The sequence below is a fragment of the Pristiophorus japonicus genome, chromosome 1, assembly GCF_044704955.1.
Source record: "Pristiophorus japonicus isolate sPriJap1 chromosome 1, sPriJap1.hap1, whole genome shotgun sequence".
Lineage (NCBI taxonomy): Eukaryota > Metazoa > Chordata > Chondrichthyes > Pristiophoridae > Pristiophorus > Pristiophorus japonicus.
The window spans coordinates 131,652,015-131,673,479 of NC_091977.1; the positions used below are offsets into that span (position 1 = coordinate 131,652,015).

The following is a 21,465-nucleotide window of genomic DNA, read 5'->3' on the forward strand; positions in this document are numbered from 1 at the left end:
TCAACTTTTTATAAATAATCTTCAATGTTATGTTTTGATTTTGTATTTGTTTTAGATAATTTGTGCTTTCTGAGGCATAATGTAATTATGTTTCATATTTTATCATGTGATATTATGGTACTTCATCTGTAAAGTTTATATTTGTGGCTCCATTTTCAAGTTTCATGCATTCCTATAAAATATTGCTACCCATTTCAGATTACAACAAATGAAGATGAGGAAAACAAAGTGTATTGAAGGCGTCATTTAATCTTAACTATTTCTACTCAGTTTACTCCAGCAACGATCTATTGCTATCAGCCACGATAGATTTGTGGTGGTGGGAGAGAAGGGGGATTGTTTCAGTCCCAAAGGAGATATCTTGAGTTGTTTTCTACCCGCACATCTTAAAGAAATCTTGCATTTTGTAGGAGGTAATGGAATTGTTCTCCGGACTAGTCATTTATTTTTTCAGTATTGTACAGGTGCAGCATCCCGAATCCGGAACCCTCGGAACCGAGGCTATTCCGGATTTTGCGTTTTGCCGGATTTTGGAACGTCTTTCTGACGTCACGAATCTGGAAACACCCGAGCCCAGGTTCGGGTATTTCCGGATTTCGGAACGTCGGGGGTGGGGGTGCTCGTCAATGAGCTGTTCAGGCGGGGCCGCACCGGCATGGAAGTGTTCGGGTGGGGCCTCGCCGCCGTGGAGATGCTCGGGCGGGGCCTCACCACCGAAGACATGTTCGGGCGGGGCCCTGCCACTGAGGACCTGATTGGGCAGGGCCCCACCGCCGTGGAGGAGTTCCTTGTCTGGCCCGAGGTAGGTGGGATCAGGCAGCCGAGGTAAAGGGGAAGGAGGGGGGCCAGGATGAAGTCGGGTCGCCGGGGTGGGGGGGGAGGGAGAGAGTCCGGATATCGGAACATTTTCCGGTTTCTGGACGACCCCGCCACGGATCGGTCCGGATTCCGGATCTCTGGATTTTGGAGGTCGAACTTGTACCTATGATTTTATTTACTGTTTCAATTAATAGCAGAGCCAAGTCCCATCTTTGCGATACATTTAGTGTAGAAATATTTTTTAATGCATTAAGCTATATATTTCTATGGTTGATTTAATTAAATTTGTGAGCAAACTGACAAAAAGTAGTTCTCATTTCAGCAGATTTCTGAAAGTCTGTGTTCCAACTTTATAAGCGATTGAAATAAACTATTACTAATCTAGAATGTTAACATTTGGAGATTCCAGGTATAAATGCATCTGAGTAGTTATTTTGCTTTACTGATTAAAATGTTTATTTCAGCTGTCTGAAGTTACAAGAAATTCATTACTTCTTCTGAAGTCAATGCGATGCAAAAGTAGTTTTTAAAAAAGAAACCCATCCCATTCATGGCAGGGTGCTGATTCTTCCGTTAATATTTACATGGGATATTAAGATCTCTTTTCTGAAGACAAATAGTTTTTTTTAGTGACAATCACATCAGCTTTATTATTTCAACCTTTGACCTTTTTTATTAGGTGGAATTTGAAAGGAAATTGGAATCAGCCACAAAATCCAAGCTGCATTATAAGCAGCAGTGGGGTCGAGCCTTAAAAGAGTTAGCACGGCTAAAACAGGTAACGTACCTCAGTCCTTTCGAGGGTGACGGATGTAAACAGTGGCTTAAGTGATCATTTCTAAGTTCCATGTTTCAAAGCGAAAAGACCTATTTGAATTGTGAAAGTTGGCACCAAAATTTTTGAATTACTGCCGTAGGAAGTCATTTCTGAAGGTGGCCTTGAGGATTCAGCATTCAACTGGAGTGTTCTTGGTGTTAACTGTAGCAGTTAATTAGTGGGGTAGGACCTTGAGTGCTTGAGCCATAGGTGGTCTTGACTGCTTTTAAAAAAAAAAAGCCGTGCACGTCATGGTTGTCAGCTAGTTGCTGGATCTCCTGCGCTCTTTCCACCCACCATCTGTTCGTTAGGTCACAAGTTTTTTGTTGGACCTAGGCCTTCAGTTGCCTGTAGATCTGTCTTGAGTTGTGATGCTGTTTCCAATTCAAGAACATCTTGCGTTTATAGTTTATTAGCTGCTGGATCTTCTGGTCGTTCTTATCGAACCAGTCTTGATGCTTTCTGGTAGAGTAACCAAGAGTCTCTTCACAGGTACTGATTATGGTGGCTTTGAGGGCAGACCAGACAATATGGGCTCTCCATGGCTCCGGTTCATTGGGAGTCATCAGGCTGGCTGTGAGGCATTGGCTGACTAGGGCTTTTTTTGCAGGGTCTTTGAGTGCTTCAGTGTTGTTTTTTTTGCGGTAGTGTTTCTGTTGCCGCCTGCATTTCAAGACAACGTTGACTGAGATAACAGAATGGATTAGGCAGTGGTCGGTCCAGCAGTCATCAGCTCCTGTGATACGAACGTTCTTGCGGTCTATCACTTGGACAATGTCGTAATCTAGCAGATGCCAGTGCCTGGAACGAGGGTGTTGCCTTGTACTCTGTCTCTCTGACGAAAGAGTTGTGACAAGACTGTGTTCTAAGCATTTCGGCAGGAACCTGTGTCATTGATTTACATTATGCAGAAGATGCTTGCGTTTGCGCACACTCGGAGGCCGAACTCCAAACCATCGTTGACACCGTCACTGAAGCTTACGAGAGTCTGGGCCTTACATTAAACATCTCTAAGACAAAGGTTCTCTACCAACTTGCCCCTGCCTCACAGTACTGCCCTCCCGGTCATCAAGATCCACAGCGTGGACCACTTTCCATACCTTGGGAGCCTCCTGTCAGCGAGGGCAGACATAGATGACGAAACCCAACACCACCTTCAGTGTGCCAGTGCAGTCTGCGGTCGCCTGAGGAAAAGTGTGCTTGAAGACCAAGATCTAAAACCCGGCACCAAGTTCATGGTCTACAGAGCTGTAGTGATTCCTGCCCTCCTTTATGCTGGAGAAGTTCCACCAACGCTCCCTCCACAAAATCATGCAAATCCATTGGCAGGATAGACGTACCAATGTCGGCGTGTTCTCTCAGGCCAACATCCCCAGTATTGACCAAGCTCCATCAACTCCGATGGGTGGGCCACGTAGTTCGCATGTCTGATCCAAGACTCCGGAAACAAGCTCTCTACTCTGAGCTCCGTCACGGCAAGCAAGCCCCAGGAGGGCAGAGAATGTACTTCAATGACACCCTAAAAGCCTCTTTGAAAAAAATTTAACATCCCCACTGACTTTTGGGAATCCCTGACCGCTCAAAGTGAAGGTGCCGAACATTTTGCGTTTCTTTGTCGGGAGCCCACGGAAGTCTAGCACAAACAGCGGAAGGGAGCATACGACAAACCAAGTACCCCACCCATCCGTCCCTTCAACCACCACCTGTGACAGAGTCTGTAGAACCCACATTGGACTCATCAGGTACCTTCGAACTGATTAATGTGGAAGCAAGTCATCCTCGACGCCGAGGGACTGCTTAAGAGAAAAGAGAGCAGTTAATATTCTGCAAAGGCTGAAATGTTTTAGAATAAGTTTACATCAACAAATTCTAAAAAAAAATAGTTTTGTTTTTAGTCATGGGTTTTACAAATTTTCTGTGTCTGCAACAAAAATGTTTTTCTTGGATGAACAATGTTTTGTGAGGTTGTAGTTCACATTTCTCGAGCAAATGTTTAGACCTTTCTGCTACTGTGGTATTCAAGACTTCGTTTGTGGACACCACAACATTCTGATATTTAAAAACTGGATATAAACATTTTTGTATGTAATAGTTTTTATGACTTTTTTCCATCATATTGAGTGAAAGATGTGCTACTCTGATGGGTCAGTGGATTTACACTGCATAGCCAATTTGTGCTGAGTTAGCCACCTCAGCCAAGGTGGTCGTAGACCAGCTACAATTGGCCTCACCTCTGAGATTAGGGAGTGAAAAATCACCTTTTTAAAATATCACTTCTAGCTGCGCAGCAACATTTATGGGTTTTCTATGCGCGTGAACATCAAAAGATGACCAGATTAGTTCAGTTGTGATTTAACCTCCCTCGTGGTTGAGTGTGTTACCAATATAAATGTCAAGTCTCTCGATCAAGGCTCTTGCATACTAGATACTTGAGCAAAGTTCTAAAGGGTGAATGTTGCCTGTGGTACGCAACCCAAGCAAGCAGTTGATGTCTTCAGGAGAGGAAGGAGGGGAAAGTGTCCTTTTGTGGCATGTCAGTATAAATTTTGGGACACGTAAATATAGTGGAACAGAAAGGGGCCTTTACTGAACATTGCATCGATAGATCTCAAAATCTAACGTATGGCATACACTTCATCCACAAATATTATCTCATCACCATTTTATCACACAGGTCAACGTTTACCATTGTAAATGGCTATGTCAAGTCAACATCTCTGCATTAATTTTTCTGTTTAATTTGTTACCGTATAGTTTCAGGTTCTGGCCACTAGGTGGCTCCATGGAGTAAGTTTCTGAAGTGTCTTCAATTTTGTCACCATTTGTTTAAAAAAAATTCTACTGACCGTGGCAACACTGCAGACAGTATATTAGTATGCATTATATGGACATGTGTTTGACATTTTCTGGATGAAGACCCACAAAACTTTTGTTTGTTGCAATATTTTCATTTAAATATGAGGATTTTTTCAGCTGCAGAAATCTCATTTGGCTTCTGCTTTCAAGAGTTTCATAAATCTTGTTTTAAGTTTTCTTATGAGAACAGTGTCTAAACATGCCTAGTCCCTTTCTCTCCCCACGACCCCACAAACCATTATATTCTTACTTGAACCGTGGTAGGTCTGAAATCTCAGCCAATGTCTTGAAACTCCCAAATCTTCATGGTGTTCTGTCAAAACATTTCCATAAACTATTGCATGCAGAAGGAAATATTAAAATTTCCTAATAAAATGTTAATGACGATATCCAGCTGCAGCCTGCTTGAGGTTAAATGTGATGTATTTTTGAGGTTTTTTGTGCAGAACATCAATGTGAAGGCAAATTTGTCACAAGTCAAAATAACTATTTGGAGCACAACAGTATATACTTTGCGCTGGCAAAGTAGTCTGTGTTTATTTTGTGTGTTAATTTTGTTGTTCCTGCAGTGCATTTTTAAGTCAATTTACAAGCAGTGATTTCTGAAAGCTAAAGACATTCCTTCCTGGCAGCTGGAATATCTTGTCTGTTCTTACCCAATTTACCCCCTCCCCCCAGCTTTCTCCACTCTGAATAATTAAGCTGATTAATTTCTGAGCAAATTGGCAAAGATTTGTTGTAAATCTCCTTAAAAAGCACTTTAAAGCCCAGTTTTATGTAAAAATCAATGTCTTGAAGTCATCCAGGCCCTCCTATCCACTTGTCAACTCTTGGGTTATTTTCAGAAAACTATACTTGAGTTTTTCAGCTTCTGCCAAGTGTTCTTCCTACAGCTCAGCAATCAGTGTGCAGTGGCCAGTGTTTGACCATTGTTTAGTCTAATCGGCGTGTGTTTACATCTCTTCAGATTTATGGGCGGCACTGCTAAGTAAAGATGTTTATTTACTTGGTAGAGAGACCTCTTAACAGTGGCACCTGTAAGGGAGGATTCTGTGTTTTAATTTAGTGACGGTCTTGTGTTTGCATTGAATGACTTCAAAGCCTGGTGATGGAAGATTTCAATAGCTAGTTGGTATCACTAAGCAGATGTCTCCTAATCTCAGTTACATACCATTTCTACTACACGTTTAGAATTAAATAAAGGTCAATATAAAAATTTGACCTAACCGTTTCAAACATCTTGGCTATTCCTACTGAGAGACTGTGTGGTGGTCTTGCAGAGATGTTAAATATAGCATAAGAACATAAGAAATAGGAGCAGGAGTAGGCCATATGGCCCCTTGAGCCTGCTCTGCCATTTCATACGATCTTGGACTCGGGTCCACTTTCTTGCCCACTCCTCATAACCCCTCATTCCCTTATCGGTTAAGAAATTGTATCTCTGTCTTAAATTTATTCAATGTCCCAGCTTCCACAGCTCTCTGAGGCAGCAAATTCCACAGTTCGATATCCCTCTGAGAAAATAAATTTCTCCTCATCTTATCTCAGTTTTAAGTGGGCAGCCCCTTATTCTAAGATTATGCCCCCTAGATCTGGTCTCTCCCATCAGTGGAAATATTCTCTCTGCATCCACCTTGTCAAGCCCCCTCATAATCTTATACGTTTCAATAAGATCATCTCTCATTCTTCTGAGTTCCAATGAGTAGAGGCCCAACCTACTCAACCTTTCCTCATGTCAACCCCCTCATCTCTGGAATCAACCTAGTGAACCTTCTCTGAATTGCCTCCAAACACGTATATCCTTTCGTAAATATGGAAACCAAAACTGTACGCAGTATTCCAGGTGTGGCCTCACCAATACCCTGTATAACTGTAGTAAGACTTCCCTGCTTTTATACGCCATCCCCTTTGCAATAAAGGCCAAGATTCCATTGGCCTTCCTGATCACTTGCTGTACCTGCGTACTATCCTTTTGTGTTTCATGCACAAGTACCCCCAGGTCCCACCGTACTGCAGCACTTTGCAATCATTCTCCATTTAAATAATAACTTGCTCTTTCATTTTTTCATACTTTCCAACATTATACTCTATCTGCCAAATTTTTGCCCACTCACTTAGCCTGTCTTTTTGCAGATTTTTTGTGTCCTCCTCACACTTTGCTTTTCCTCCCATCTTTATATCATCACAGTCACGTTTTTTAACTGTAAACATAAGTAAATAATTAATCTGGCAGTTGTATGGTTAACAAAATTCTGCTTAAGGTTGCCACTTTGACCTGATTAAATCCACAATATTGAAAACTAGCAGAGAGGTTTTTAGTGATTTTTGAGTCAGAATCATAGAAATGAGAGCGCAGCTATTACATTTTGCCCATTTTGATAGGATGCTGAACTCTAATGTCTCATTTCAAAAATGTACAGCGCACATACTATTTTCACACTTTTGGAAATAAAAGCAACTAATTTACTATTGCTAACCATTCTGATTCTGTTACTTTGAAGTAATTGTGGATTCTTACAGATACTAAAGGTCAGTGTTTCAGATTTCTTGGTTGAGACCTGAAATATCTCCCTATAAAAAAAATAGTGATGCATTTATATTTGATGGAAATAGTAATACATGACCTGAGGACACGAAACTGGAAAGTTTTCCAATAAAGGAACAGATGTGTATTATTGGTCTTGAAAATATCTTGGGATTTTTACTGAGAAACTTTTGTTTAATTTAAGAAATAATGAAGTATTGAAATGTCACAGCGGAGAACCATAATGATATAAATGTCAATATTGTGAATGAATGTGGATAAGAAGAAATTATGCATATGCAGGTGAATGATGCGAGCTGGAAAAGAAGCAAGGTATTCTTGTCATCGTATGGTTACCCTGACTTTGCAGTTAAGTAAGTTCTTTAGTTGGAGATACATCTTTACTGCATATGTATCTGGCAACTGAAGTATTACCAATAACTTTTTTTATTCGTTCCTGGTATGTGGGCACCACTGGCAAGGCCAGCATTTATTGCCTTTTCCTAATTCCCCTTGCGAAGTTGGTGATGAGCTGCCTTCTTGATGTATTTATTTTTGTAGCGGTTTTGGTACAACTGAGTGGCTTGCTAGACCACTTCGGAGGGCAGTTATGAGTCAACCACATTGCTGTGGGCCTGGAGTCACAGGCCAGACACGGTAAGGATTTCCTTCCATAAAGATCAATAGTGAACCAGATGGGTTTTTGCAACAATCCAGTCGTTTCATGGTCACCATTACTGATACTAGCTTTTTATTCCAGATTTATTTATTAACTGAATTTAAATTCCCCAGCTACTGTGGTGGGATTTGAACTCGTGTCTCCGATTGTTAGTCAGGCCTCTGGATTACTAGTCCAGTGATATAACCACGCTGCCATCATACTCCAATTAACACTAAAGGTATTAATGAGGTTTAATGTATTAAGTCACCCATTCAATTGTATTTTCACCATCATTGAAATCTGTGGTGATGAAAGTGAGCAAATAAAATGTTGTTGACCTCATCTTTTTTTCCCCACCAGAAACACAAAAGCAAACATTTGGGTCTAGTGGTAATCTAGCTTGTTCTGTGCATTCTCTAAGACTGTAGAGAATCTGAAGTAACATTTCAGTGTGATGCAGTGATGTAGATGAAATAATGTTATACGTTAATACAATGATCCGGATTTTGCCGTGGGTAATGACTGAACTGTCACCATTCACCGTCATTACCCCTCTGAAACTGACCATAACTTCAGGATTTAACACGTGCGCAGCTAAACGTGGAATCCTGAAGTTGTGGTCAGTCATTCTCTGCTCCACCACAGGCTGCGCAATGGAACCACATCTCCCCAATAGCCGGTAATCAGTGGAATGGATAAAAATGTAAGCTTTTCCACATTAATATTGCTGCTAAACACCCCATTAAATGTTCAGCCTTGTTGGAATAGGTGTAACTGGGATTTTAACAGCGTATTTACAGCTAAACAACCGTTCTAGCCCTGAAAAACAAATTTTATATTTGTGGAAGTTACATTTCTCCTTCATGATTAAAAATGACTAGATTTTTAGCAAAATATTTTATTAAAGTTTGTTCATGATATTTCAACTCCTACCATGTGTATGTCACAATCTTAATTTCATTCTCTAACATTTTTTAAAAGTGCAGATAATCAGTGCTTTTATTATTTCCTGGATAGCTGTCTCTGAATTCTTCAATATGATTGGCTGCTTTGACAGCTTGATGACATCTCTGCTGCTCTTAGGAATTCCCTTTTGACAGCGCTACAGTCAAATTCACGTCGAGGAAGCTAAGGTTCTCGCCACAAAAATCAGGAGATCTCTGGGCAGCTTTTTTCGAGGTCAATAGCAATTGCTGTCTCTTCACCACTGACCCCAGATTGCAGACCATTAAATATTTTTCTCGGATCACTCATTACAAAAATTACTATTTTTATTGAGGCTTTTGTCAGCTGTTGAATCATTTTTCAAACTTTTCTGTGTTGGGTCCCCTCTGCAAACATTAACACAATCTTAATTAATGCCTGTTAGAACTTCTGAAAGATGGTGTCCTCTGCATAAAGGAATATAAGAACATAAGAAATAGGAGCAGGAGTAGGTCATTTGGCCCTTTGAGCCTGCTCCGCCATTCAGTAAGATCATGGCTGATCTACCTGACCTCCACCTACCCGCACTATCCCCATATACCTTGGTTTTCTTAGTATACAAAAATCTATCGATCTCTGTCTTGAATATACTCAATGACTGAGCATCCATAGCTCCGTGGGGTAGAGAATTCCAAAGATTCACAACCCTTTCAGTGAAGAAATTTCTCATCTGTCCTAAATGGCCAACCCCTTATTCTGAGACTGTGGACCCCCCCCCCCCCCCCTAGTTCTAGACACCCACCAGGGGATACATCCTCCAAGATAAATGCTACCAATTTAAGAATTTTGTATGTTTCAGTGATATCACATCTCATTCTTCTAAACTACAGGGAATATAGGCCTAGTCTATTCAATCTCTCCTCCATACAATTCTCCCCCCCCCCCCCCCCCCCATCTCAGGAATCCTAAACCTTTGTTGCACTCCCTCTCAGACAAATATATCCTTCCTTGGGTAAGAAGACTAAAACTGTACATAGTATTCCAGGTGTGGTCTCTCCAAGGCCCTATATAATTGTAGTAAGACATCTTTACTTTTATACTCCAATCCCTTTGTAATGCAAGAAAACATTGCTGTTGTCGTTAATATACAGAAATAATGTGCTAGTCAGTAAAAATAACAATACAGACAAGTATAAAAACAGAATACTTCGGGCATAATGTGCCCACACCAGGTGGATAGCAATCTGAACTTGTGGGGTCCCTGATGCACCTCATTTTAAAAAGCTGCGACTTTCATCTTGCCTAAGTTAAGAATGTGAGATGTTGCTTTTCCACTCTCTATTTTCTCCTGATTTTGCTGGTTAAAATCCTTGTGCTGGAAGGGCCTGACAATGTTACAACAGGAGTATCGTGCTGCTGCTTCCTGATCAGCTGATTGTCAGAATGAGCTGTACACAGTCTTCCATCCTCTGAACCAAACCAAAATCTGAAAGAGCCCTGCAGGATCTTCTCAAAAGGCAGTGTGTTTTAACTAACCAAGTATCCTTCATTAAGTTAATATAGACCTGGGACTTGACCCCCATGCCTTTTGGTTAGTGGTGTACCACATAACCAAACTGATTTTTTCTGATATTAGAGCTAGAACCAAAATAATTTTTTTCATTTATTTTCCATTGTAATTATGGAATATCTTTAGAACCAGATTCATTTATGTTTGGATGTATTGTAGACTTGTACTTAAAATATTAATGAATAGAATCTGTATCAGGAACATTATGGGCCAGATTTTATCTAAGTGGTGTTCGACTTGCACTTTCCCAGACTTTCTATGGGTTTTTGTACTGGAAGTTTCTGTCAGCCAACCAGCCAAAAAGCATAGCAGGACTTGAGGGACCTTTGTGAAAAGAGCAAGCAACTGTGTATCTCCTTAACCAATCAGATTGAAGACTTGTTAATGAGCAGTGCAACATCTGAACCAGGAAATATCAGCTAAAATAGTGAATTCAATGTCAAATCAGGTACAGGAACTTCACATTGTTAAATATATTTCAGTCATGGCAAGATTCAATTTTTGGGAAGCTTTTGGAGGAGCAGGGCATCTCGGACAGCAACTTCCAGATTTGCGTGTTTAACTGCGTGTGCACGCCAGCCAGAAGTTGCTGCCTGATTTACACGTAATTAACGGTGAGCACTGTTGGCCTCATCGTTCTTTCTGCAGCAAAATCCCGCCCAATGTCTAGCAGTTGGCACATAATTAACTATTTGATCAAGATAATTGCATATCTAATTGGCTGAGAAGTTGCTCATTGAAGTATGGTTGTGTTTGGTGCAGAATTAATGTGCAACACAAGCATCTTCTAAAACTGCAATTTAACTTTTGATTCATTACTTTACACTGAAAATCTGATGATGCTTCCTGAAAGTTACATCCGGTTGTGTAATCCAGATTTTTTTTTAAAAAAGCAAAATTCTTAACCAATGGAAAGGTGGCTGAATAAATTCAAATCCCAGTTAATTATTCATGAGCTGTTGGTAGCTGAACCTGTAAAGCAATTAGTTAATTGAAAGTTTAATTTAAAAATATATATTCTTTGTTTCAGCGTGAGCAAGAAAATGCTATGGCACGACTTAAGAAGCAACAACAAGAACTGGAACATATGAGGCTGCGGTACCTGGCAGCTGAGGAGAAAGAAGTAGTTAAAACAGAGCGACTAGAATTGGAGGAGATTAGGAATGAGCTGAACAGGTAGCAGAAAGTGGGAAAATGCTGTGCAATATCTTATTTGAATTTTGAGTTAAAGATACAAAATCGAAAACATCCAATCTATGTGCATGATATGAAAAGAGACAGTGTTCATGAACATTTGCAGTGAGCACCAGTTTTGGGCTGAAATGTTTAGGAAATGGAAAACGGTACACTCTCCCTTTCATATTGAGCATCTTGTATATGTGCACACTTCCTCTTTGTCACACTTTTGTCTAACTTTTGATGGCTTAAAGTAAAACAGTAACATCAGAATAAGAGGTAGGGAACATACAAGTGAAAGGTAAGTGGCTGGAAAACTGCCAATGAGAAATCGGTAAGAAAGCTACCAATTCTAAATAACCAATGAGGAAAACCTATCCTTTTCTTTTATATAAAAAAACATGAATCGGTGAATTGCTAATTGTTACTTTTCTTTCATAACTGAAATGTCTAAAATATTTCTCAAAATAATGATTGAACTTGTATATTTAATTGCCTTGTGTCCTTTTTAATACCTTCATTAACCAGCTTACATGAATGGCTTGGCCTCTTCCAAAAGCTGATTTTGAGCTTGACACTTTTGCTCAGAGCCAGGACATGGTTAAAGTAGATCCTGCACTCTGAGCATGTGCAATGCATGCATTTTCACTGGATGCAACAGTGACATTTAGCTAGCCAAATGATGCATTATTTCTCTTTAAACTTTAATCTCTATCCATATCTATATTGTTTTTTAGACAGAGTTTAAGAAATAATTGTCGCCTATATTAATTACACAACTACTGTAGTTTTATGTCTGAATTATAAATATTCTATACACTTCAGAAAACACTTATTCAAGCTCAGAGACAGATGTTGATGCATTTCTATATTCTAATTTCATCATTTTTAAAAAGACTAGTGACATTTTAAAATCAACAGAAAAGGTCCAGTTATCACTCTTTATTGTTGATACTAATTAGAATGTTTATATTTTCTAACAGCTCAGGAGTATAATTTAGTTAATAGTGACCTGAATTTGTATCCCTGAATATTCATGTGTAAATTGTACAAATAAGCAGTCAGTTTGGTGGCAAGTCAAGATGTTGGCAATTTGCATGCGTAGTGTTGCACAAGATGTGTAAAAATAACATTTACCAATGTGGATTGCAAGCTACTTGAATATCATTTGAACAAAGAATAGTTGCTTCACAATCCAGTTTGTTTCTGCCATGGAGTTCCATGTTTTAGGCTCTGAGAATGCTACACTGGGATCTTCCATTTCCGAGGAATGTGTTGGTGTTAACATTGCGATATCATCAAAGACATTAAACTTTGGTGACATTCCTCAATTTGTGTGTACATGAATATGTCATTGAGATACTCCCACTATCTATCCATAATCTGTCTTTCTTCAGAATATTTGGATTAAACATTATTTATGTTTTAGGTTATGAGGCTTTACGTGACTGCTGGGAACCAGATGGTGCTGAATGAGGCCCCCTTTTTAAAATTGGTTTCATTCCTTTCCCTCTTTTTAGCCGCTGTGCATTGGCCAACATGCCAGGCTTCTGCTGATATTGCTATGAAGGTGCAAGCTAAGAGCTATGCGAATATGACAAAAGATGGCTTTTTTTCCCCCTCTTATTTTTTTAAATTTGGGGATGCACCTGTCATTTCCCACAATGCTGCAGCAAAGATCAAGAACTCGGTGAAAGATGGGCACTGCATGACATTGCACACTGTTCTATTTTACGTTCCTATTTGGTATTTTTAGGTAGCTCTTAGACTTTTTGTTTGTGTCACAGAAAATACTAGTAGGAACTAAGTTCAGTTTATTATTTTCATGGATTTTTTTTTAATTTTCTGTTGCTCATTGTGTTCATTTATCAGGTTAAAGCTACAAGAAGATAAAAAAGAATCTTCAGAGCAGCGAGCCCCTGCCAGTGGGAGCGCGGCTGGAGATCATGCCCGACATCCAGATGAGGCCTTGGACAATTATCTCGCTCGGCTCATAGAGGAAAGGGACACTTTACTAAGGACAGGAGTATACACTCATGAGGATCGAATTATCAGTGAGCTTGACAGACAAATACGTGAAGCTATGGCGAAAAGAGGTGGTCATAGATGAGAATGACACTTCAGTGAAATCTTTGTATAGCATATACAGGGGCACCTGCATAATCCCAAATCCTAATTGTATCTTCTCCCTTTGGTATAAAATGAACATATATTTTGTGAATATTTCAATCAAATTTTTGATACTGATTGGGTTTACTTTTTGACAACTTTGTTTTTGAAAAAAAAGTCAGTGAACTAGAAATGTTGTTTTATATGTACAGTAACTTTTTACAGGTGTTAGTTTATAAATGGATCTGTAAATAACTATTTTTGGAGAGTAAACTTTATTCAAATTCTTTAAACAGAAGTAAATTTTATGCATTTACTTTAAAGGCACCACTAGGCTGATAAGCTTGCGCTATAAATGTAGGAAAATCAGCTGTCAAGAAGACCAGATGTAATAATAGTGCCTCACAGTAAAAGCAATAGCTGAACTAGAGAAAACATTCAATTTTGAAGAAGGGTGATTGGAATATGGAGATAACAGAGCAGGTTCCTTCCAAGTAAACAGCAATAAATTCACAACCAGGGATTTAAATACACTTAAGTTTTGCAACTGTGAAGAACAGACATTTTGATTCTATCTTCAATTGAGTTGCGAACATGGAGTACTGAGGATTTGAAGACCACAAATAAATAAATCTCAAAGGAATAACCCAATACATTTACAGTTTTTTAATATTTGCCTGAAATTCCACTTGAACATAAATTGCCTTTATCAATCATGTCTAACAATCCTTTATGCCATGTACATTATATGGTTAATGTATTCAACTATTTGGGGTTTAATTTAATTTCCATCTTTGTGACTTGAAGCATAGAATCCCTTAACAAAAGCTTTGTAAAGAAAATACTTCCAATGTGACTCGTGAGGTACCATAATGGTGTCTTGAAGGAGGAACCTAACTATTTAAATGTACTTGTGATGTTGGTGAAAATAATTTGCATGCTACAATTAAGTTAATTAGAAAATAGTTAAATTATGTGGAATGAGTATGCAGAAGATACCAAATCAATGTCAGTGCATTGTGGGAGAGGTTTTACAGCATCCAGCAGTCATAAGCATTGCTTCGTGCTCATTATTTGTATTTCAGAGGGGAAAAGAGTAATGCACCATATCAGTAGTGTTTTTGAGAATATTTTAACCATATTTCCCAATGAAGATTGAATGTTTTTGATGATTTAGTTATTTTAGTTTTGTTTCATGGCTAATGAAAATATCATTTTATAAATATGTGTTGCCGTATCAATTTGACCAAAATCTTAACACTCGTTTAACAATTTAAAAATAAATAGTTGTGGCTAAAATCAATTTAAAAAGCACGTATATCAATATTTATGCATCGAAGTGCGGCTGTTTAAAATTTCTTGATAGGCATTTTGCAGTGACCAGGTGAGGAAATACTTTATTTTTAAATTCTTGCTAGCAATTTTAATACAGGTATTGGAAAATATAAACTGCATTTTTGACAAACATTTACAGCAGCACCAACTACTCCTTTACTGCAACTCTTGTCCCTAACCCCACCAGTAGTTGCAACATTTTTAAGCACGTCTTTGATTTTTGAAAAAAAGCTGGAATGTGGATAAAGTATGCTTATACAGGCCAAGTACTAGTCAGTGTCCTCAAATTTGTTCATGTGTACGTGAATATTCAGTTACGAATTCAATTCCTATAAAACTTGGGCTTACTTTCTATAATTAGCTGGCAAATGATAATTTGTTCCCAGCGCATTTCTTTCCCTCATTAAACCATTTGTTTGTCTGCAGGTCAACCAAAGAAAAATAGTTCATGGGCCTCGATAATAGCTTGCTGATTCCTTTAAATACATAATTCCAATTTAGATTGCATATGTTGAAGAAGGGGAAATTAATGAAAAAAGTTATCCGAAGCTTAAAGCAGCATGCGTAGCCGTCCGGCAAATAGCTGACAATCAGGAAATAGTGCACAGCACAAGGAGACTTAAGATTATTCTTCTACATGACCCCTCACCCCCACCCCCACCCCTGCCAAGTTTTTAAAAAAATGCACTTATTCTACAAAATTGCAACTAACATTTCTAGCTTGAGCAGGAGAGTCTGCAATAGAACCAGGATATAAGTAGTCAGTACAGTGCAGAGGAAATAAACCTGCTATTTAAATCTCAGAATTAATGGTGGATTTGAAATTCCATTGCCAAACAGTAGAGGGAGCTGATTTCTTTCAGGATTGTTGTATGTGAAATTCTATGTCTTAGTCCTGGTTTTATGTTTGTTACCTTGAAACCTGATACCATTTAACATAATGGAACAAAACCTAAAAATTGCAAATTTTTGATGCAACTTCGTTTGTTTTCATTTGAGTTGGTCTTTGTTTTTATAAACAGTTTTAATAAAATATTTTATTGTGCAAGACATTTTGTCTATTAAGCTGACATAATAAGCTGGTTACATTATTTCTTGGTACCCTTGCAGATATTGCCACGATCTTTTAATCTTTAACCACAATTTCAAGGCCTAGCAGACACCAGTTGACAATATCCATACTGGGTGAGTGATTCTGTTACAAATCAAGGATGAAGAAAATCATCCAATGGAGTGTTGAAGTGTATTTGAAAACCATATCCTGGAATAATTTTCAGACTATAATTTGACCTCTGGCACAAATTGATGCCCAGCATCAAAAGATTGAGTTATGAAAAAAGCCTGAAGCAGCTGAGGTTCTGTGGCCTTGAAATAGGTTACTGAAAGGGAGCCTTGTAAATATATACAAGATATTGAACTGCATACATAGTTAATCTGGAGCATTACTTCAAAGGTATGCCAGGATACTAGAACAGGGGGCATTGATTAAAACTGTTGAAAGGGAAATTTAGGACAGATGTCAGGAAGCACTTCACACAGAGGATGGTAGTGGAGGTGAAAGATTCACTTCATTCAAGGGATTGGTAAATGATGTTTGGGGTAGAGGGGGTGGAGACAGGTATTTTTCTTTGTTTTAGATGGGTCAGCCAAGATGCTGAATGTTATGTCTATAGATGTTCTGATAATGACTCCACGAGGCAATGTATTGTACTTGAACTGTAGTGACCTTAGTCCATTTAATGTAACTCCAGAATGAGGATCACACATGGTGGGCCTGCCTTTTATAAGAGGCCTGGCACACCTGTACAGGTAACCTACAGTCTCTCACTGCAGTGCCCTCTGGTCACTCGGGTGTGCCACCATACAGCTGGTGTATAAGTTTCCCATAGTAGTGCCTGCTGGTGGCACATATGTAATAGTACAAGCAGTAAACCTGTTTGGAAACATGACATCACTCTACCCCCAAGCCCTTAGTGCAAATCGCCTTCATGCATTGACTGTGCTCTGGGCTTAGCTCTATCTGGTTGACCCTTGGAGGATCGTTTCCATCTTTGGTGAGTAGGTGGTGTTTCATTGACAGTAGAGGTGCTGGTGGTTTCTGTTTGAGAGTCCATGATCACTCCATTCTCTTCCCCACCCCCCACATATAGATTATGCCGGTGGCTCATTACGTTCATATACATTCAAGTCCAGAAAAAAAAAATTGCATTTACATCATTACATTTGTGGTACAGTTGTGAGGCCAGTACATTTGACTGGTGAGGTACATACTTGATATATACTTGGAATCAGTACTTGTGTCAGCACCGGTGCGTGAGGCCAAACTAGTACCAGCTGCTGGATGGTGTCCAGGTAGTCTGGTGGCGGAGCGGTGCCCAGTGTTGGCAATGGAAACCCTGTTGGCTCAAGTTGCCTGCTCTCGGGACCTTTGCCGTTGCTCCTAGTGTCGGGCAGGTTCACAGATGCTTGTGACCTCTCTGTCCTTTCCTTGCGCCCCGGGTCGCTGCTGCTCCCTGAGGAGCAGTCGTCTGCCAATGCACAGGGAACTGCTGACTCGCTTGTCTGGCCGTTATTTGGTTTGGGATCCTGGCTGGTCCCGGTCCCATTTGGGAGAACAGTTGCGGGTGACCCTTCATTCCCAGGTGTAGCCTTGGTGGCGATAGGGTCTGGGGGCTGCGCCGTAGCGCGGTTTGCTCTTTCAGGCTCGTGGTGGTTGGTGCCATCGGGTGCCTGAGAGATGGAGCCGATCAGGGGCAGGGTATTGATACTGGTGCCATTGCCCTCCTGAGATCGCTTGCTCTGCAGCTTGACTATATTAGCTGCTTGTGGCCACACTTCGTGGTGCATCACTCTGGTCCCAGGGATGCAAGCTACAACATTGGGTAGCTCGCTAGACTTGTGTGCTCCCAATAGGTGTTTGCCCGCTACATTAACTGAATGCAGTTGAAATCCTACCTCGCACAACTTTTCATTACTCATTGTAGATAAACTGTAGCTCCGATCGCAATCGCACGACTTTTCTTTGCTTATTACATTTATAAAACTCTGATCATCAATTACAAGCTTTACATTTAACTCTCAGTTGCTATTACATTGATTGAGAATGTGGACTTATCCCTTTAAGTGTGGTGGGTTGCTAGCCTCCTTTAAGAGAGCCTTGCTATCTTTATCCCAAACCTCTTCTTCACTTGGTACCACATGTTGCCCCATCAGCGCTGCACCTCGTGATCTGGCCACCGCCATCTTTTCCTTCAGCGCTTCACCTCGTGGTTTGGGCGCCATCTTTCTTCCATCCATGATGTTGAATGCTATGATCCTCTTCTCCCCGGGTTCTGCCACCGAAGCTGGAAAGTTGCCTTTGGATCCGTTTTTCTTCCGGAGTTCTGTCACTGGAAGGTGCGTTCGGGTCGTCTCAGTTGGATCATCTCCACGCAGTCGTGCTGAGCGGTCTGTGCCTCGGATGCTGTGTTGGTCTGCTCTCTGGTGCTGGATCCAACCTCAGGTGGGATGAGGGCTTGCTTTGCCTCTGAACACGGAGGACATCGATCGCTGGAGGAATGAAATCTGCCCAGCTCCAATGATCTTCTCCATCCACCACCACCTGCGTAGCGTTGGTCCATCACCTGCAACAATCCACAGGGGTAACTTGTGCACCGTGCCATCATGGAGTACCTTTACATCTGCTTTACCCACGACTGGGATAAGTTCATTGGTGTAGGTGCGCAGCTTTGCCTGAACCGGGACCAACTTGGGTCATTCAGCTTGATTGTCCCATAGCCCCGCAAAAGCTTCTTGATTCATTACTGACTGGCTTGCTCCCATGTCCACTTCCATGAAGACTGGAACGCCATTTATCTCAACTTCCATCCTCAACTGGGAACATTTTGTGGTGCAGGTAAACATGCCATACACCTCATCGTGGGGCTGAGCTGCCTCGCTGACTATCGCTTCATAATCCACGCTGGATTAATGGCCACCTGCAGACTCTTCATAAGAGAGTCATATTTCTTTTACACATTCACTGGAGGTGGCCTTTGTGCTGTAGCCTTTACACACATGGTCCTTAAAACGGCACTGGTGAGCCCTGTGATTCCTTCTGCAACGCCAGCATGGTGCTACTCTATTAGTCCCCCTTGGCAGACTCTGAGTTAAGGGACTCTGGGGCCTGTTCGTTCTCTCCCCTGAGGAGATTCACATTCTATAGTTCAGCCTCTAAAAGGCACCAGTCTGTGTTAAGTACTTGCCGGATTTGAGCCCTGAGGATGAGTCATCCATCTATAGCCACAGGTCGAGGTCATGAATGCCTGGCTCATGGTGATGGTCTTCTGCAGTGTGACACTGGTATCCACAGAGCCTGTGAAGAAGGCCCTCGTGGCCGATTCCGATGACCGATATCCCGCAGCACTTCGGTGAGGTAGTCGCCGAAATCACATGATGCCGCCAACCTCCCAAGGTCTGCAGTATATTTCGCGATTTCCTGGCCTTCCGACCGTCGGTGGGTAATAACAGGTAAGGATGCTCTCTTTGGGCGAGTTCTTTGATCAGCGTTGCAAGCTCCTCGTATGTCTTGGTCGTTGTCTTCGCTAGTGCCAGTCAGTCCCTGACAAGGCCACAGACGGTGGGCCCACAACTGGTTAGCAGGATAGCTCCGCTTATCAGCCAGTATGGCTGGATTATCGCCTGCCAGGTTGTTTGCTGTGAAGAAATGGTCGAGCCTCTCAACAAAGGCGTCCCAATCATCACCATCGGCAAACTGCTGCAACGTACCAAAGTTAGCCATTTTCGCGTGAAGGTCCGTCATCTCGTCGTCAATTGTTATGTCTTTAGATGCTCTGATGACTCCTCGAGGCAATGTATTGTACTTGAACTGTAGTGACCTTAGTCCATTTAATGTAACTCCAGAGTGAGGATCGTACAGGGTGGCCTGCCTTTTATACTAGGCCTGGCACTCCTGTACAGGTAACCTTCAAGTCTCCCACTGCAGTGCCCTCTGGTGGCACACCTTAGTGACCATACAGCTGGTGTACAAATTTCCCATAGTGCCCTCTGATGGCACATCATATGTAGTAGTACAAGCTGTAAACATGTTTGGATACATGACACTGAATGGCCTCCTTTATCAGTATTCATCATGTGATTCTGGTGACCATTTTAAATCGTCTGGGGTTCGAATCCTTCAACAGAATTATTGCATTAAAAACAATTAACATATTCAGCATTTGTAGAAACATATAAAATAGGTGCAGGAGTAGGCCATTTGGCCCTTCGAACCTGCACCACCATTCAATATGATCATGCAACTTCAGTACCCCATTCCTGCTTTCTCTCCATAGCCGAAAGGGCCACATCCAACTCCCTTTTGAATATATCTTATGAACTGACCTCAACAACTTTGTTAATAGTTCATGGACAAGTAGGTAGAGAGCCGAGCACCTGCCTTCCAGCAAGATGATCGCCCTTGTACCAGGATATGTGTTTTGTATAAAGTTTAGTTGATGCTAAACTATCTTGAGAAGTGTTCTATCATAATGGCTTCATCAGTTCTAGAATTTGCTACCTTAGTTATGTTTTTTTAAACCCTCCTTGATAACGCAGCAAATTTTTGATTTACAGTCTGGTTTTTAAAAGACCATTTTTAAAAATAAAATGTCAGCAAAACAGCAATTTTTTTTACATGCACTCATCTGGCTACGCATTTATTTGCAGTTTCTGACTCCATAATATTTTGCTGAGGGTTAGCTGCTTTCAGTAACTACCTCACACTTTGGTCTTGCTTCCAACCAGATGGATAGATTAGTAAAGGTTGGTGATAAACAAAAGAAATAACTTGCATTTATATAGCACCTTTAATTCCTCAGGATGTCCGAAAGGGCTTCATTGCCAATTAAGTACCCTTGAATTGCAATAACTTGTAATGTAGGCTGAATTGGTTGATGTGAGAAAATGTAATCCAATTAACTGACAAAATAATGAGATAATGGACATATTGAATGTTGCCCTGCCCCCCCCCCCCCCCGACCTTTCATAGCACTTGTGCATAATAGGTGTAGTGTACTTGAGCAGAAATTCTTAAAATAGCTGAAAGTTTCAGTACTTAATGTGGGGTACTGAAATCCAACTAAATATTTTACCATGTTTTGACAAATAAACTGCAGTAAAACCGTATGCTAGTAAGATGAATGAATCAACTCCCTACAGATTCAAACATTAGTGAAAGTGACAGAACGCTTTTGAGTACAGAAGTTTTGCCTGGGTTTACCTTATCTATGCTATTTAATATTTTATATATGTCAATGAAGTGCTGCCACTGAGACAAACCATGCAATTTCTTTTTCTCCCCACATCCCCAATCTGCAATAAGGTCTTGTTCATAATTGATAGCTAAGCTTGTTTTGCCAATTTTCTGCAGATCCTGCAGCGGGGACTAAAACTTTTTTAAGTTAATTTTGTCAGAAGTGGTTTTTATCTCATTTTGAAAATTTATCTAGTAATTTAGTATTTCACAATTCCTTGCATCTATGTAGAAGTGCTATATATTGTCTGCCTTCAGCTCCTCAATTGATCAATATGTCCATTTGGTGCCATGCTGAAGCTAAAGTTTTATTCCAGTCTCTTCTGTCCATTAATTCTAGTAACTAGATTTAAAAGTTGCATATCCTAACCTCAGGCCTTTG

The 21,465-nt window shown here is 40.5% G+C and overlaps 1 protein-coding gene across 3 annotated transcripts in view; it reads left to right on the forward strand.

The window, feature by feature from the left end:
* Positions 1-15,839, forward strand: part of cep120 (centrosomal protein 120) — a 136,420-nt gene extending 120,581 nt beyond the window's left edge. The window contains exons 19-21 of one of the 3 annotated variants that reach the window (XM_070883190.1): positions 1,499-1,597; positions 11,202-11,347; positions 13,220-15,839. In XM_070883190.1, the coding sequence (XP_070739291.1) occupies positions 1,499-1,597; positions 11,202-11,347; positions 13,220-13,457 (483 nt within the window). In that variant the 3' untranslated portion in view covers positions 13,458-15,839. Of the gene's footprint in view, positions 1-1,498; positions 1,598-10,422; positions 10,571-11,201; positions 11,348-13,219 lie in introns of those variants that run through there. The other 2 variants (XM_070883201.1, XM_070883212.1) reach the window with 2 other exon arrangements.
* Positions 15,840-21,465: the final 5,626 nt, after the last annotated feature.